General features: G+C 36.1%; 1 protein-coding gene across 1 annotated transcript in view; it reads right to left on the bottom strand.

Moving 5' to 3' along the window:
* Window positions 1-20037, bottom strand: part of VWA8 (von Willebrand factor A domain containing 8) — a 183111-nt gene that overhangs the window by 27712 nt on the left and 135362 nt on the right. The window contains exons 36-37 of the mRNA XM_039716669.1: window positions 14115-14196; window positions 11756-11960 (exon numbers count right to left, since the gene is read on the bottom strand). Of these exons, the coding sequence (XP_039572603.1) occupies window positions 11756-11960; window positions 14115-14196 (287 nt within the window). The remainder of the gene's footprint in view (window positions 1-11755; window positions 11961-14114; window positions 14197-20037) is intronic.

The following is a 20037-nucleotide window of genomic DNA, read 5'->3' on the forward strand; positions in this document are numbered from 1 at the left end:
TCTTAGTCTCTAGTTTCAAGTACTTTTGTGCTCTCATTTTCTTTCTATTCTCAGGCACTTATAGCAACAGGTAATGGGTATATTCATAACAACTTTGTGATGCAGGCTCTGTAGGGCTGTCAAATTCAATGAAACAAACAAAAAATTTGTGTGAGAGAAGATGAACAGTTCATGTCAGAAGGGTGCCAAAGGAATGTGCTTTTCTTAAGAGGCAATGGCATAAAAGGCTTAAGAAAAAGGGAAATTAAGAAACAACAACAAATACCATGAATTGTTAATGCTTTGACTTAATTTTCTGGTCCTGCCTCTTACACATCCATTAACTCTTGACAATAAGGGTAGCCAGGCAGGAATAGAACTAAACACTGATTTTACTTTCAGTGAGAGATACATGGCATCTGAACAACTTGGTCTAGATCAGTTCCTTCTGAAAAATATGAAGGTATGACAAAATACTTTTACATAGCTCCACTTTTTTTCTCCCTCCCTTTTTCCTGATAACACTGGGATTCTAAGAGCAAACTGCATATGGAAAACTGATACAAACATATTCAATTTGGAAACTAAATGATCTTATCATCCTTCATGAAGAAGATAAAGAGGCTGAAAGAAGTCCATTACATGATTTACTGCACTCAACACCACAGTGAAACCAGGTGTTTCACATCTGTGCCATATTTATGCCAAACAGCCATTAAACACAGACCAATCTGTAACAGTGGCTACTGCGAAGATGAGTCAAAGGATGGTAGTTTTGTCTAGACTTCAGCTGGTCACACAAACTATGGCATATTGTACACTAAACAAATCTTGACTATTTTGGAAGTGGATCTAGAACCACATTCATGCCAGTTAACTGAATGTGGGATTGAATTCTATTGAATTCTGATGTGAAATCATCTAATTTAATAACATTAACCCCTGGAGAATAAGGAAGCACTGGCATACTTTTGACACTTTCACAATCCCTCAGAAAGAGACAGAGGCTGTATTGAGGATCACACAGCTGACCCAGACACACAGTGCATTGCCACTACTACAAGACACTGTCACAGCTATGGGAAGAAAAGAGCTTACATGAACCCATTAGAAAATAACCCACAATAAAAGCATGGGAATTATGAATATGGACGTGGTACTGTATTGTTAAAATTATTGATGCCCCATACACACCCATATTTCATTCTAACATATGAGTTATTTTCACAATACAGTACTTCCCTTTTGATTTCAGAATTAATTTGCTTCTAATGCATTGCAAAAAAATCTCTCTGGCTCTCTGAGTAAAACTGACCAAAAGTGTTATCAAATTTCGCTTCAGCTGATTTTGTGCAGGTCACCTTAATGACATTTTAGCATCCAGTAGTCTTAATTGTACATTGCAGGAAAAGTGAGAAGACAAAAAAAATCTTTAAAAAGAAGATCCATCATTTAAAGAGAGTCACAAACAGCACAACAGTGCACTTCTGTATCTTAGCAAGTACTATTCAAAGTACATCTGCATTGAATGTATATTAATAGCTCTACTATTAACACGTTTATAATAATATCCAGCGTAATGAGTAAAAAACATTTAGCAAAGTCAACTGATATGAACATATCAGAAGATCTATTATTCAGTCATTAATGTTTCAGATTAAAACAACATTCCCCCAAGTATGTTAAGTCCTACATCAGCCCCTCATTCTTCATCTGTTACAACTAACTTAAAACTAAAATTCCTCAAGTTGTATTTATTGTGGAAACAGTGAAAGAGAGGGAATTTCATCTCCTCCTGTTTTGTCCCACTTGAAATTTTCTTTATTCCTGGCAGGTTTATGTAAGAGATTGAGCCAACAGCTTTAACTGTCCAAACCTCCATTACAATTGTGTAAAAAGCTGGCTCTCTAAAACAAGGGACAGAACATGTACTCAGACTTAAATGCTGGCAGTTAGAGAACTCATGGGTACATGTTAGGAAATATCTTTTAGAATTTGTAAGCAGAAGTCAGACAAGCTTGAAAATATTTCTAGCTTTGAATAGAAAAGTAAACAACAAGTGACAGTTTCCACTAAAATGTGAAGGACTTTTTCCTTAATGCTGACTGGGGAGCAACTGGGATGCAGATAATTTTTTTTGTTGTAGATATTTCTGCCATCCTGCCCTGTAACTGACACTGCAATACTGCAAATTGGCTAGTGTGTGGATGGTCTTTTAATACAGCAGCTCACTTTTGTATCCTGACAGGGTTAACTTCATTAAAATTCCTGAAGGGCACAGGAGGTGTCAGTGCCTCCCATTCAGGACTGCTTGCCAGAAAGTTCCTTTGTGGGGCTCACAGCAACAAAAGCAAGTTTCTGCCTCAGGAATGGCAAAGAAACTCTGGTTTCTGATGGGGGCGAGCTGCCTCACGCGCAGGGGAGCAAACCTTTCACCTCTTAGTTTTAATTATCTCTGGCCCTGACAGGCTGAACTCATATCTAATCCCCTCACATAAATCACAATGCTTATTTTAATACTCCAGGTACAAAAAGGTGGAAAAACCAGCAAAAAACCCACTTTGATTCCAGGCTAACATCCTGCAGGTGTAAAGAGATGAAATTTTTACTTTAAAAATAGTCTATATTTCCATTCTTCCAACCTCCCCAAACCAAGTATTTCTTATCCTTTTGGGAATGTTTAAGCAGAGTTGGGCATTCCTTACAGGCTTTTACATCTTCATAATAGAAATAAATGGAATTCCTCCTTGTTGCATGTAGCGACAAGGAATCAACCTCTCTACTAAGCCCTTTTAAGCATTCAGTAGATCATTCCACATAGAGAACATTTACTAAAGATGCAACCAGCATGATTTCACGTGTCACAACAGAATAAATGCGTACAAATTATACAAGCAAACAGGGACACAGCTGCAGTATTTACAGCTGATGTTTATGGAGGAAAATATTTAAAGAGAAAATTTTATGGTGCCCAAATATTGTTTTCACAAGCACTTATGCTACTATTAGTAAAATATTGCATTATTTGTTGTTTCTTACTGTTGATCAGAAGAAAATAGGAAAAAGAATGAGTGCACTAAGACTTGAGGAAGAATACAATTCGTACGATTCAGGTGCTCAGTTCAATGTAAATTAAGAAGGTGTGCATTAGCTTAATTTGTTGCATGATTAGACAGTCCTGGAAAGTAGGCAGATGTAAACTGGCAAGATCCCATTCTTCATTTACCTTTTTATCATAAAGGAAAGAACTCTTCTAAGATCCAATTAGAAGATATCTGCACTGCTCTTATCATATCTCAGATGCAGAAGGAAAGAGTTAATCTGATATTTTGCCTTTTCATTAACAAAAAACATTAAACAGGACAGTTTATAGTCAATGAAGAAAATGGGTTACTTTCCATGAAAGGCACTAAATTATTGCTGAAAAATATTAGTTATATTAATATAAACCCACTAGAAACACTATAAAGTATCTTAACTCGCTGTCTTCATTAGTGCTATAGACAAAGATTGAGCATGCATCAGTAGAATATTGCAGGAAAAGAAGGGAAAAGGTTGTACATTTTTGCCTTATGGGTGATTTGGGAGATGGTAATTTCATTATCAAAATCAGTACAAAATCTGCTTTCACTCTCATATATTATTATGAAAAAAGATTGACTTTGACAAAACACAACTGTACCCCATGTGAAAAATGCATTATGTAATCCATCCCACAGTGGCACAAAGGATTAGGAAATGTATTCCATGGAATGCAGAATGTACTTCTGCAGATGTGCAAAAGACTGATGCTTCCCTCAAACAAAATAATTGTTTTTCTTTTATTTCTGAGCTTCTCCAACCTTAAACCCCCAACATTATCCTAGGCTGCATTTTACAGATCATGCCTTCCTCTAACACAATCTTTATCAGCAGCAATAATATATGCATTACATTCTCAAAGAGCAAAGAAGTTCCACATCAGGCAGATCACAGGCTAACCTGCCTGCTGCATTGTGGTTTTAACTCTACCATAAAACGAATTCTACTAAAGAGAGAAAGAAAACTTTTTATAATCTACTTACACAAACTAGTGAGAGAAAGGCATAAACCCCCTCTAATGGTTTCTACTTTGTTCACTTTACTGTATCATGTACAGCTTTTTTCTATGTACTAGAAATTAATAGCATGATTTCTGTTCACAACAGCACAAAATTGAGTCCACAAGTAATTTTTCCACAGAAAAGATAAGTCTAAACTTAGATAAGTCAATAAAAATGTGTGAAATACATCCTGAAATGAAAAAAAAAATTATCACACTGCAGTACAAAACTTTCAATATGTTTTCTATTTTTCATTTGACTTAATTTTGATTTTTTATCTTGTCTGTAAAACTTTTCAAGAGTTCAAACTGAACTAATAAAGTTTTATGCATCATCTGACTCAGGTGAATATTTAATTCTAAAAGCAGCATTTAAAATTCAGGCAGGCATTAAGCTTTTGTCTTAAATACCAGAAATGTTGAAAACATCATCAAACTTTGATGGCATTTTAGAAAACGGAAACTGGATGGGGTAGAGGTGGAGATTTGGAGTGAAACTTATAAAAAGCTGTATCTGGCTTGCAAATGAAGTTGATATACACCAACTAAAAAACCCAAACCACTGTACAAAATTCTGCTGTGGGATCGTTTTTGAACTAAATGCTGTCACTGAAAGAACCAACTCAGAAACTCTGCACAGCAGATGCATTAGAGTATTTTGCCCACAAATATACAATATGTGGCTTAAAAGCTGGAAACTAAATAAAGTAGTAAGATAATATAATATATGTATTTCATCTAATGGATCCTCTGTTATGTAAACACATATGTAAGGTCCATTTTCCTCTGTCATTATTTAAAATTCCCTAGTCAGTTCTATTCAACTATAAGATGTGAGGTTGTAATCTTTTTAGTATTCTAATCCACTATGAAATATTATCAGAAGAGACAGATAACATCTAGCTTGGTTATTTATCATGACTACAACACACCTCCTAGACAAGCTAGAAACATGGGATAAGTGAGCACATGATGTTAGTTTGGAATGGTCCAGACTGAAGACCACAGGGTAAAATGAAAGTTGAAAAAAATTACATGTGGAAGGAGAAAAGCCTGATTTTCTGTATACCTAGGACCTTGTCAATGCTGTCCTTAAGAAACAGAGGCAGAAGTTATTTAATACGTACTACACTGTTTTCTTTTCTAAAGGAAAGCCTCTCATAATTGGCATTAGATTATTTAAATTTTCCCTATGTTTGTCCTTTCACTAATCAGGGAACCACTTACATAAAGGCATAGTTATTAGTATGCATTTGTCTTGCTGGGATAGCAGGATTTCACTGGTGTTAGGAGCTCCAGCCTTTTTGTTAATAATGTGCACTGCTGCAGACTTTTTGAGATCTTCAAGACAGTGTGTTGAGGTAATAATATTTTCTCCCATGAGAACTTTGGACTTCCACAGGAAGGTCAGAGAAAGAAAGGGAACTTTGTGCTGCATCAGACTGCTCAAATAGAAAGTTAAGGTTATTTCCCTCCTGGTCTGTCTGTCTGCTCCAATTAGACTGGAAGGTCTCCTTAGGAAAAAGAATGTATTTTGGACGTGTTTGCACTGTGCTTCTAACAAGGGCCTCACTCAAGCTGAGGAAATTTATATAAAAGGTATCTGACAGAGAGCCAATGATCTTTATCTGAGTTACTTTATCCCATAAATACTTTTAGAGATACGCATTTATTTAGCTCTGTGAGTCCACAGCTTTCCAGTCTCATGCTTCCCCATACCCAAATGCCTTCATTCAAGGGCCGGTACACAGCTGCTAGCCCTCAGCTGAATAAATTATATGGCTCGGGAAGAGGTCACAGAACTAAACTGTGGATTTGGGGCTCACAGATCTCAGAACTGGAAGTGCTATCAAACTATATCTTGGAAACCACCTATTGGCTAGATAACTCTGCAATCTGCAGTAATTCAAGATTTTCAGGATCCTGTGCAGGCCAGCAGAATGTCATCATATGGTTATTCCAAACTTGCAAGAACTCTCCACTGCATGTATTTCTCATAATTTATGGGGTTTGCACAGACACTATTTAAAAGTGGAGGGAAATCACTGTTATTAGCCCACTGATGCCCTCATGTGGTCAGAAAGACTGTGTGGTGCAAAGTAGAAGATAGAGGACAGGAGGGTGGTGGGGAGAAGAACCTGTCACCCTTGCTAAAGGTCATGCTTTTGTCTCGATTCAAGAACTGCAGCTTTGCCCAGTTCAGTTTTAACATCAGGAAAAGGCTGGATTTTTGTTATGTTATAAAGTACAATGTCACTTTTTATAAAGAAAGAAAACCCCCAAACTGTCAGTATAGCTTAAAGTAGATTCTGAGCAGTAAACATAAGCAAATTGGAATCACTAAAACTCCTGAATTAATTATTCTTTAGGTAAACATCCAACCTAAAAAATTAAATTTCATCAGGTGAACTCACATTAACCTGAACTTTAAAGTACAGCTTCAGCAAATAACAAGAGAAAAAAAGGATGCATTCAATGAAATAGAAAAATATGAATTAACTTAAGGGGTGAATACTCCAAGTAGAGTTCTACATGATTAACTGCATGGAATAAAAATGGAATAAGTGAGACTATTCAAGGAAGGGAATAAAACGATCATTATCCAAATCGACTTTCAATTCTTGCTCATTATGAAATACAGTCCCTGTGGGACTGGCTATCTGCAAAGTTATGATGATCTCTTCAGGTAATTCTAATTCAAGAGAACCAATTTCAATTGGGGAAAAGAATGAGCATGTGTATGTGTGTGTGTGTGTGCAAATATATACATGTACCTGTGTGTGAATACATAAGATACACACGCTCAGGTACATTGGCACACCCCTCACCTAATTTAATGTGATTTGGCTTCTTTTAACTTTAACAGGAAATGTGAGATTTTTGGCATTATGAATACTTCAGAAGCGTACTCAACTTTGACTCCAGTTCAACCTTTACGTCAGGTGAAGTCACAAAAGCAAAGTGAGGAAAAAATGAGAGAAAACGTTTCCAGGCTGATCCTTTTCTTTGGAAGGGCCTGGTTTCATGCTACAGTGTCAGTGTCTCTCTTACACATTTCCTTTGGACTGACACACCTACAAAGAACTATGTAATTTTTTAAGCTGAGTGTTGCCCATTAGTCTTGAGACTAGAGAGGTGGGATGATGGAGGTGTTGTATTATTCAGGTTCTGCACAGCACATGCACTTGCTCATGGGTAAATGTTTATCTATTTTTAAACAGCTGGTGCCCACTCAATTCATACCTGCTATATCTTTGCTCTGCTCAGTCCTACACTATGTGGTCTTGGCATCACATTGGCTGAACCTGACTTATAGGAGACATAGCCTGAGTCAAACATTTCAGCTTTTTAAGTTTCTGAAGAAAACCACACATTACACAGAACACTTATAGTAGAGTGGGGCTCTGTCACAGGCCAGAGACACAAGCGATATCCATCCTTGAAGAAGAAGTGTACTGCAAAACAAGCAGGCTTTGACCTTTAAGATCTCGGATGTACCAGAAAATTGTGACCATGTTTTAGGACAACAGAAAATGGAAAATGGAAAGAAGCCTCTCTCTTTTTTTTTTTTTTTTCCCTTGCTAACTATTCACTTAGATGTAAATACTAATTAATTTCCAATTAAGTACCCGAATGCTTACGAGGAAGGCTTCCTATACTGAAAATGAGAGAGATCAGTCCATAGGAAATCATAATAGTTAAAAACACAACTACTTAACTTATTAGGCCTTTATATATAGCCACAAACAGAGGGCACTACAGCAATTTCAAAAACCTATCTCATTTATGTAGGAGATGATACAACTACAGCAGGTTCCACAAATACATTAAACAACAGACATAAAAAAATCCCCCACTCAAATAAACCCCTAAAAAGTCTTAGTTTACAATAATTTTTTTTAATCAATCAGATCACTTCTTTGGACAATCTTCACACTGAAATGACAGGAGACTATCCTCAGCTTCAGGATGTTGGTTTGCATGGTGATATTACCTAGATCAAGACCACATTTGGATTTTAAAAAATACTGTGGATCTGATTTTGAGTTCAGACACACATTAGCATCAACTAGATGGCAAAGCTTTTGCAATCTTTGACTAAGTACATTTTTATGCACTCTACAGGCTTGGATATGTCCTGAGACTTCTGAAAACAATGGCATACTGAGTACATAGCATGAAACAATTTGGACAACAATGCAGGAGAACATTAAGTAGAGTGAATACAGAACTAAATGATTTTTCTCACAGTCATAGATAAATGCCTTAACATCTAAATGATGCACCTTTGTGTTATGTAAGCATTGTACTTTTTCTAAATGACACATACCACTAAGTAATGCTTACTAAAACACAATATCTGAACTGTATCAGAATGTAATCAGTGATGTTCTATTTAATTCCCATCAATAACCCTTGGATGAAAAAAGAAACACAAGCTTATCAATGTCTGCCTATTGCAGACAAAACTTCAGGGCAAGATTTTAAAAATAAATTGTCCTTCAAATTCTCTCTGGTATTTGATAATGAAGTGACCTTTTTGTTGGAGACACCAAACAGTGAAAAATGTTTTTTTAATGGTTTTTGGAGTAGAGCTCACAGCTTTAGAAAATACACTATTTTGTTTAGATATTGTATTTTAGACACTCCATTTTAGTAATTTCAGAATACTGTAGTATTATTTTGAGTTTAAAACTTCAATAAATGACAAAAAATTCTGACCTGCCTGTATAAATGCAGGCTTCTGTAAACACACACCATATTTTGATAAACTAATTTGGTAGCCTCAAGACTTCAGCAGTTTGAACTCTGCTGAGTATGTCAACAACACAAAAAAATCTTGACTGTTATGAAGATTGCCACAAATTATATCAAGGGAGCCTAATTACTGATTACAAGTGGAACAGCTGTTTGTTTTCCTCTGTTTCATTGCTTATGTATATTCAGCCTCCTTCTCAGAGCTAACATGTCTGTGAAAGCAAAAATGCAGCCCTAGAACATAGTACCAATAGTTCCAACTGCAGCCTGGTTGAAGATTTTATTCCAATTCTTTAACAGTACATTTATATTGAAAGCCCTTTAGTTCTTTTTTCTCTGAAGGGCCGGGAAGATTCAAAGAATTTGTGTTTCTGCAGATCAGTGGTTCCCAACCACACAGACGGGTCTTGGATTGGTCTAAGAACATCACCATGAAGGGATTAGCTTTGCTAAGGCTGTCGCAGTTTTGTGGGATGCAACAATGGCAGTTTTAAGGGAAGGGGAGGTTGGAGGTGGGTGGGTGATATGTGGAACACTGACAATTCTCTTAAAGTGACTTTCTGCTACAGGATGATTGGGAATGATAGGATTAGTCAAAGAACTAGAGAAACCTCATTAGACTCTAAGTTACTTAACATGAGCATGCGCATGAAACATTACACAAAATGAGGTAATTTTCATACACCTGAATGATCAGATCAATAAAAGGCTGCAAAATATGTCCAATTTTGCAAAAATAGGTATCAGGAAATACTTAGCTGCAGCATTCTTAGCAAAGTAATTGTCCCTGGATCAAGAGACATGTTCTTGCTATGCTCAATTACACAGGGAAGCTACACGAATATGTTTTTAAGGTAATAGGATACTTTCATTTCCAGAAATGAATGCCTTAATAAAGTACTGCTTTTATGTCTAGGCCTATTGAGAAATTAAGTAGGAAAGGTGAAGGCCATCATTTCCAATTAGCAAAGTAAAGAGTTTACATTGCAAGTACATATCTATTATCTTATTGGAGATTACATAACATAAAAGGCCTAATTTACTTCTTATTGCTTTGCAATACCTTTGTAAACATGGCTTCTTAGGTCTCACTATCTTTCTATTCAAAGCAAAGGAAAAAAGTAAAGTAGGGAAACAGAAGTTAGTGATAATCATGCGAGTCAGAAGATCACATAGGAGGCTTTGTTCCAGTCCTTTAGCACAAATCAAAAGAGTTTGAATGTGGGGGGGGGGGGGGGGGGGGGGGGGGGGGGGGGTTGGTTGGAGACAAAGAGAACCACTCACCCAATGTTCACGTGGCAACAGACAGATTAATTCTTCAGCCCTTCTTTATAATGGGCATTTCAAACACGCAGTCTGGATAGCTCATTGGTCTGATCTTTTACACCCCCCACATCCTGGACCAGTGACATGCTTGCAGCTTAGGAAGGAACATAATTGGTTGGAGTCCCTGTCAGCCAAGCCACGGGTTAGTTTATGGAGCTGGCTGGGTAGCTGAATTAATTTGCCCAGTACAAGCTAGCTTGTACTGTGCTATAATGTGGCAACAAAAGAGCATGTTATTTCAGTTCTCATAAACCACTGGCTTAACGCAGGAAAAAAGAAAGATATTCTAAGGAGGCTTTATACGGACTGTGCCTAGGAGTGAGGCAGGCTGTTAGTGGAGAGGAATTCTACAGCAGATTTTGAAAATTGCTTTGTGACTGTGGGACAACTTCTTAACCTTCTTTAAAATAGCTACTTAAGATTTCTAGTTGAATGACTTAAATTTTCTTAGGAGTGTACTTTCCAAGCCAGTATTGTCTAATAATTTGTTGGCTATTATTGACAATATAGTAATATTGTACAATAAAATAACAAGTTATTAAAAAGAAAAGGAAAAAGGAAAAAGTAACAATTAAAACTGGCTGGTGTAAACCGACTGTATCTGACCATAAGATGGTGCTAGTGCTACTGCACTGGCAATGAACATGGCACTGGCAAAGCCACAAGTGTGGAGCACGAAGGTGCTACTGGGTAAGTTTTCTTTTCTCATGACTTTTATGAATGGTATTTGCTGAGGTCCACTAACAAAAACACATCAGTTCTTCCCAAGTCTCTATAACCACAGAACATTTTATAGAAAGGGAGCTAAGAGTGGGAAAAGAAAGTAAAAGACATTTTGGCCTAAATATCTCATTCACAAAAAACCCCAACCAAAACCAGAGAGAGATCCAATTAAGAATAGACTCATTCTGTTTTCCATTCTAATTAAAGATGCAACTGAACAGTCCTGGATGTTCCCTCTGTGTTGCAATGGTGATCACTCATGTTAGCAAGTACATTAACACTCATATATACATACATACATACATGCACACACACCATACATGTACATGCTATGTATTTTCAGCATCCACCTAAACATTCCATGTGAGAACATGGCTGTATGGAGATCCTTGCAACTCTGCTCAGCTGGGAAAGTACCAAGATTAGCCAAAGGCTCTACTGTGAATTCAAGGCATTTTTCACCTAGGTTTCAAATTTATTTTTCAAAGTAAAACCCCAATATTTTTTTTCCAAGAATTTGAACTCTGGAAAAGTATATAATTTTCTTTAAAATAATTTCATTATTCTACAATCTGAAAGTTACAGTTAAAAATCAGTAGGAGATAAAGGATTTATTTGCATTTAATTGCACTGGAATCTGGCAAAAATACAAACAGCGTAAGACAAAGAGTCTGTCAGTAACCATAATTACAGGAGCTACACAATGTTTTCAAATTAAGCTACTGTGCCTCTTTTTTCAGGGAAGAAGTCTATTAAATTTTTCTCACAGGTGCACTTTTACTTCATAGTGTTTTTCAATACAGCTCTCCCCTCCACTCCTTTCCCAGCTGAAAACTCATCCATAGCTTATTTTGTTATGTTTTCCAGTTCAGCTCTGTGAAGTCCTACCTGCACAGGACGACCATCTTCTTGGCCAATCATGTTCCTCCAGTCCTGCAGTGACTGCTGGAGGCTTTCCAGCCCAGTCTCCCAAAGCCTCACTCCTCCTCCCATGTCCACAGTAACCAAACCTACTTTGCCCAGTGGTGCCAGCAGGGCGTCAGCATCTGAGATCTTAGAGAGCCAAGATGTATACGGAGAGAGAGACTGTGACCTGAAAAACATGAATTAATGTGATTTTTTTTGAAGCTGCAATTAAAAAAGGGTGAGTATTTCTGCAGTTAAGGGGAGAATTAAATGAAATTACATCCTCATTTCATGACAGACTATGACTCAGCCCTGTGGACCCACTATTTTGTCTGAAACTTCCCACCTAGTGAAACTGAACGTAACCAAATGACACCTGACTGTATAAGAAGCAGTATAAAAGACTAGGCTGAAAGGCAACATGTTGCCAAAATCACTGCAGTAGTTTAGATACACTGCTGTATCTAATCTATGTAAAAGTAGTCCATCTTTAGAAAAAAAACTATTAAGAATATAAAAAATTTAAAAAGATGCTACTGAAAAATATGAAACTTAAATAGAAATAGAGAGAACATGATCTGAGCACTGAGGAAAATACAGTTCCATCAACTTAAAGTAACACCTTTCTCTAGTGCTTTAATAAAATATTGTTATTTAAATACTCATTTAACAATGACACAGCTTTATGTACAGATAATTGTAGCACTTTTTTGAACAGCCAGCTTGCTGACAAAAATTTACTGCTGAAAGACAGGGCCTAATAAGTAAGGAATATGAAGGAAAATTTAGACAATGCAGGGAAGAATCTATGCATTTTTCAGTAATGTTAATTACATGGCTTGGTAACCTGCACTAATGGAAAAAGTAATAATTTTCAAAAATATAAAAATGAGCTTCTACTTATGACTGAAACCACCATGTAGTAACTCAGCTGAAAGAGTTATCTCAGTATTTGACTGAGATAATTTTGGGCTAACTTTGCCAGAAGGAAGAAAAGTTGTTAGAATTTAACAGAGAACTATTCATACATATATGATGACAACTTACTTTACTCATCACTTCTTACTGGAATACATTTTTAAATCTGGACTTCTGCTCAGATCTGGCATACATAGCTTAAATCCTAATGCTAGCTTAAAGGTCCTAATGTTGAAAAATAGCTTTGTAATTTCTGTTATTTCCTATAAAATCCTAGTGAAAAAGGAAGCATTTTTATGGTAATGTCTTTCATTTTTGAATGTGTAAGATGCAGGCGAATGGACCAATTATAAATGGTGAGAAGTGCAAAAACAATTATCTATTAATTAGAATTTTCCCCAGATTATTAATGAACCAGGATGAATTTAAATGAAAATAAGTACAGTCAAAATCAACATTATGTGAATAGAATTTAAAAAAAAAAAAAATTGTCTGGGTTTCATACATGTGCTATTCAAATATGCAAAGTGGAGAGAGTGCCATTTAAAACAAAAATTATTATTATTATTATTATTATTATTATTATTATTATTATTATTATTATTATTATTATTATTATTATTATTATGTCAAAATCAACATTATGTGAACAGAATTAAAAAAAAAAATAAATTTGTCTGGGTTTCATACATGTGCTATTCAAATATGCAAAGTGGAGAGAGTGCCATTTAAAACAAAAATGGTTAGTATTATTATTATTATTATTACAGTAGAAAATGAAACTTTGGGAATATATCTTTATTCAAAAACATTTGCAAACACTCTCTACAGTTATGAGAGACAGATGTTAAAACCAAAGAGAAGTCACATCTATTTTAATGGCTATTTTAATTTCTCATACGAGATACTTGTTTATCATGCAAGATACTTGGCAATGTACACTTTCCAAAGGCAGAGCCACAGAAAAGCTCAAGCTATTGTCAAAGTAAACTTTATATTGGACCAGAACTTGATTCCCAGTTTCCTAACATCTAGCACTGGATCATTTTGCCTGTCTTTCTCAGATCCTAAAGACAGGGAAAAAGGAAAAGAAAATAAAGACTGCAAACCATATTGAAAGAGGGTTGAGAATAAAGTGGATGGAAGAGAGGGAAGGAACAAAGGGAATGACAATCAGAAGACAAAGCCACCTTTCATATTTACTAATTAATTGCTACATTTTCATCAGCATTACCGAGTAAAAACAGATAAATTATGTTGACAAAAATATACTGCAATGTTTGCAGGATTTTACACTAGGTATGAATTAGTATTACTTTCCACATCAAAAGAAATATTTGCTTATCATAAAGTAATAATAGACACTAAATTCTCTTTACTCTTCTTCTAAGATGACAGTGCTCTAATCAATAAAATCAGTTACCTAGGAATTGCAATGTATTTGATTTTCTTTGAATTAAGATCTGTTACTTCCAAGTATCCAGCAGCTGGTGGAGGAGTGACATCTGAAAATGAACAAACATGTTATTTTTCCAGGTTCATGATTAACTGGTTATTGCATTTGCATTTAGCAGATTAACTTTAAACATTTTATTATACAGCACCTGTCAAAAAATGATAAGCTTTCATATTAAATACAGGAATATAACTTGCAAATATGGAATTGTTTTATTATTACGATAGTGAGTAATGAGACAGTCACAGTAACAAAAGAACAATTGATTTATACGGCAAATGTCAAAATTATTCACAAACATAGCTCTGCTCACAAAAGCACTATTCAAGCATTACTGCAGTCCGTACCTTGCTGCTTTGATCTGTCACTGAAGATAATGTCAGTTGTAATAGCATATTGAGGAACATTTCAAAACACTGTGTTCATGACTTCCACTTGAAAACTTCTCAATAATACTAACCTAAACATCGTTCCCTGAAATTGAACCACTCTTTGGAGGCAGATTCTCAGTATCCAGACTATCAAGCATTAAATATTCTGTTTATGGACAGTTTAATGAACATGACTATTATATGGTCCTTCCCTCAGAAATAAATTTGTGTTTATGTGCCTACATTGGCTTTTGCCAACTTAGGAGTACACTGTTCCTGGCCTCAGAAGTGGCTTCCAGTTAGGAGCAGATTTTCATCAGTGTGAAGTAAATTGAGGCAGTTTTCAGAAAAGAAATCACAAGACTGAATCATACTGCCCAGTATGGATACAAAATGTCATTGTCACAAGATGAAAGCAAATGTAGATTTTCCTCTGAAACAAATATCTTTCACCTCCTTGACATGAAGAAATCTGACCTTACCTGCAGAAGTGTTGATGCTTGCACAGAGCATACACAGAAAACACCAACATGATCAGCAGAGTAAGGAGATCTAATATTCAAAGGAGCACGCAGAATAACTCACAGCAGCACTTCATTCATATCCAATGTATTTGTATATCTATAGTATACATGCCTACAGTAGCATGTCTATTGACTTTACTCATCTTCATAAAAATGGGGATATCAAACACATCAGAAACAGGGGGAAAAGGTCTGGAAAAAATGCAGGTTTGTGGGCCAAAGACCACTTTTGGCTTCTCCTAGATTTTGTTACTGTTTTAAAATGTGCTCTCTCTCTTTTGTTAGTAATGAAGAGTAAGTTACACATTAAAAATTCTGATGAAAATCTAGAATAAGGGTAGATACTGAACTAGAAAGGATAGAACTGTGGGATAAGAATTTTAAATGAAGTTCGTAGGAGAGTGACCCCTAATGACAGAGTGGCAAAGGTAACCTTTGTCCCCCGAGAAAGGAAAGAAGCCCAGAAGTTTCTCTCAACGATTAGGTGAAAAACCACTTCATAGGACCCCAGAGGTCTCACTAAAAACTCGGGGTCATCTAATTGGATAGAAGCCAAAAAGTCCCGCCTGGCCCATCAGGTAGGAAAGGGGAGGACAAAAGAACCACGAGGCTTTTGTGAACATGTTTCTACCAGGGGCAGACCTCTGTATCTGGCCCGGATTTTCTGTTTGTTATTTTGCCTTTTATTAAACCTTTTTGTTTCTAACACTGCATCAAAAGCCATCCTGCTCATTATTTGCCTCCAAAGGTAATAGCTAAGCTATCCTTGGGTGTGTTAGGTTCCCTTTTATAAACCCTTTTCCCAGGTTTATAACACCTGGCCCGAGAAAAAAGAACCCAGCAGAAGTTAATAAATTAGAGAAAGAACACAAATCAAACAAATTAAAGGCAATAAAAAGACAAAGGATTGCAGAGTAGGAAGCTGACAAAAAGGCCATCAAATGTTTAAATGCTACACAAGATCTGCTGGCTAGGCCCCAGAACTGCAGTCAAGAATCTTGATGATGAAATGTGAACATCAGACACGAACAAATGCAGTTTGTTCTTCTTTTGCCAAAGCCTGACAGAGAAGAACAGCTATGCACAGCTCCAGACATCAAACTTTAAGGAAAACAGACACTATGTTCAGATCTGGGCTACTCAGTACAAGGGAGACGTGGAGCTCCTGGAGCAGGTCCACTGAGTGCTACGAAAATGATAAGGAGATTGGAGCAACTCTCTTTTGAGGAAAGGCTGAGGGACCAGGGCTTGCTCAGCCTCAAAAAAAGAAAACTGATAAGGGACTTCGTCAATGTCTGTCAGTATCTACAGGGAGGGTGTTAGAGGATGGACCAGGCTCTGCTCTGTGGTGCCAAGCAATAGGACAAGAGGCAACAGAGAGAAAATGATGCACAGAGAGATTGTAGAGTTTCCTTCCCTGAAAAGGAACTATTTTGACCCAATCCTGAGTAACATACTCTAGAGGACCCTGCTGAGCAGGGAGATTGGATCAGATGACCTCAAGTGGTCCCTTCCAACCTTACCCATTTCATCTTTCTGTGACATGAAATAGTCCTCAGAATGACAAAGTGGTCAGAATAGATGGGTTATAAGGACAAATGCAAGAATTTTTTTCTTGTCTAAACAGAGGGTTTTTTTTTTAAAAAAAACACATCCAATCCTATTGAGATGTTCTTCATAAAGACAGCAATATTATCCTGAGTGAGTGAAGGTGACATGAAGTATTCAGTTTTGTTTAGAGAAAGAAAAGATGGATACCATAAAAAACTTTTCTTTTACAAGGAGAATGAAGCAATGCAATAGGCCAATTGTTTGACAAACCTCAGTTAAGAAGAGACACGTGTCATCCCGTCCCTATATAAACAGGTGGGCCAGATGATGTGCCAAAGCTATTTTGGTAACATTGTGTTATACAACATGTTCCAGTTACTGTCATACTCACAGATACACACTCAGTAATAGGGTGTTATTTTATGTTCATCTATAGAAAGTGCTGAGAATCCAAGTAAATATTTGATCTCAAGTAGTCCCTTGTCTTTACAGTCTTGTTTTTAGAATAAACATTAATTCTTTGCTGGATTTTGCCACGATCTCTTGTCTGAGTTTATATTTTGTGTCCATACATCTATTTGGCAGTCTTTGGGGAAATTATTACTTGTTATAATTTCTTGTCAAAAATAACTATAATTTGGTTTACAGTTCCAATAAAACATACAGACAAATATTTCTTTGCTTATTGTTCCTGGAACAGCTTTACTAATACATATTGGAGTATGCTAGAGTTTGGCTGAGTACTTCAAATTATTAATAGAAATGGAAGGCTGTATGCCAGAACTGACCAGTTGTCCAAAAAGATGAGAAAGAAAATCTGATAGATATGGAAACAAAATAAAACACATAAAACAACTTCTCAAAGGCAACAGAAGACAATAGTGCAAGAACTTCAAGGGACGGATACATACTTGATTTCACTAGCAGGATGCCTTTGCTTCACTCTACCATCTCTCAGGGAATGATACAACTTTCATAGGTGAGTAACTACAGGTTTCCAATACAGAAAAAATGGAGCACAATTAGGAAAAAGCAGCACTGAATTTCAAGGGACCAAAACTGTTAAGCAGCAATTGGTAGCAGGTAATGTGTATTCAATCAAATACTCTTTCAATTAGTGAGACTAAGAGGCAAACTTCAAAATAAACAATTGCCCAGCAAAGAAGGTTGCAAAAACAGAATCCCAAATGGGCATCATAAGGGCTACTACCTTATTATTTCACCTTCTAAGTGAGCACAAAGACATACGCTTCTCTTTTCCTGTCTTCCCTTTTTTTCTTGGAAATATTTTTGATTTGTGCCATAACAAGTGCAATACTAGGTCCCTCTAATATAGTATCCTGTCTCCAAGATGGAGCTTGAAATGTGTAAGAACAGACAAGTACTTATGGTATTTTCCTCAAACCACCAAATAGTTCCAATCTAGGGGCTTCTTAAACTGAATGTGGTGTCTATGTTTCTATGCATTTAGTTAACTTTCCAGGAGTTTTTCCAGTTTTCTTTTGAAAAAAGAAACATTCACAACATCCCTTTGGGAAGCACTTTCCCAGGTTAGTACTCTATGAAGAACTGTATCTTGTTTATTTTGATGAAGTTCTTAATAGCTTCATTAGCTGCTCCCTAACTCTGGTATTGAGTGCAAAATTGTTGTTTTTTTCCATATCTCCATGCCATACATGTTTTTGTAGAACTCTACCATATGTCCCTTTCTTGATCTTGTCTTCACATTTTGGAAGGTTGGCCAATGCAATCTTGTTCATATTTATTTTTTTATGAACTTATCCCAGTTCAGCCTTCTCCCACCTTGAGATGGAGGACCAAAACTGAACAGTGTTAAGGACAAGTGGATTTGTTCAACAATCTCTACAACAGCACAAAGAAGTTCTCTGCTTTTTTCTGTTTCTTCCCTAGTTCTCCCTAGTTTCTTCACTAAATTCTTAACATTTTATTTGCTTTTTTTCAAGTACTACTGAGTTTGAACTGCTATCTTAATGAAATCATTTATCATGAAAGCAAAATAATGCTTGTAAGATGTTCTCATCATCCCCATCTTTTTTGATGTAAAATGAGGATTTTTTCTTCCTCCACATATTCATCTGTGCTGAATTTCACTTGTTATTTCTATTGCATTCAAAATTGTAGTCCTTCTTGTAATTCTCCATGGTAAAACCTTCCTATCACGAATAATAACCACTATCATCAGCACTGTTACCTCAGTGTTAATTAATTTTTCCATTTTTTTCATGACATGCTGGGTAGCACAGGTCGCCACAGGATTTCCCTCATAGCTCCTCCTCCACTATAAAATCCAGCCATTAACTGATAAATGGAAATATCTTGAAAAAGTCCCGAAAAAGGCTATGGAATTAAATACCTAGAGTCTTGTTTAGGTCCCATTTAACAGAATCAGTAAGGTTACATTAAACATGACTCAGTTAAAATTAGTCTTTGTAATTAGTAAATTAAAACATAATTGAGAATAGAAAAATCAATGATAACGATCTTCAAGGCATGAAATCTTTCAACTTAAATGGCCATAAAGCACTGTGTAAACCTCATACAATTTCCTATACATTTAAAGCTATCAATCCCTATTCATAAATATATTTCATCATAGCTGAGAAAAAAAATTAAACTACTTGGTCAGACAGAAGCAGACCAAGATCAGAATTCTCAGACTGATAATATGCTCAGGTTACTGGTATCCTAGATTCATGAAGAATGTCCCCTGGTTTTTAATTATAACAACCTTGCAATACAAGGTGTTATATAGCACAGCAACATAAAGGCTTTTAGAAATAGTAGTCAAGATCTCAATTTAGGTATCATTTGGAAGCACTGAGGGAAGATACCTCCCTCACTCCCAAATTAGTAAACTAATTTTAACAAAAAGCTCAGAAGATTTACCTTCTAAAACATCTACTTCCAATTTAGATTTATTTTTTTCTGTGAAAGCCTGAAAAAAGTGACCCAGTCTGACCCTTCTGCATTTTATAAAGTATGAGAAGATTACAGCCTGAAGTTGTATAATTAGTTCCAAGATTCTAACTCCAACTACTTTTATTAACTTTAATCTTTTTAAGAGGTAATCTTTCCTTCAGTTACAGAAGGAGGTAACTGAAGTTTTCTACCTTGTTGATATTCTTGACTTGGCTTCTTTAGTCAGGTAAATGTTTTATCCTCTTGGTAATAAATAAAAGGGTTTCTCTATATAGGGAAATTGATCTGTGCTAAATGAGGACAGGCAGATTAAATCATTCATTCTGTTTGAGTTAATTTGGAATAAAATGTTTAGTCTGGGTCAGAGAGTTCACACAGAGACTAAATCAGGAATAGCTTCTTCTGCTGATGAAATCAAGCCATTCTACCATACACAAATATTTTGGGCCTTTTCTCTTTTGATAGTAAGCTTTGGAGATTCCTAAAGGTAATTATTGCAAAACT

This window comes from Passer montanus, unplaced genomic scaffold, assembly GCF_014805655.1.
Source record: "Passer montanus isolate IOZ18808 unplaced genomic scaffold, ASM1480565v1 scaffold36, whole genome shotgun sequence".
Lineage (NCBI taxonomy): Eukaryota > Metazoa > Chordata > Aves > Passeriformes > Passeridae > Passer > Passer montanus.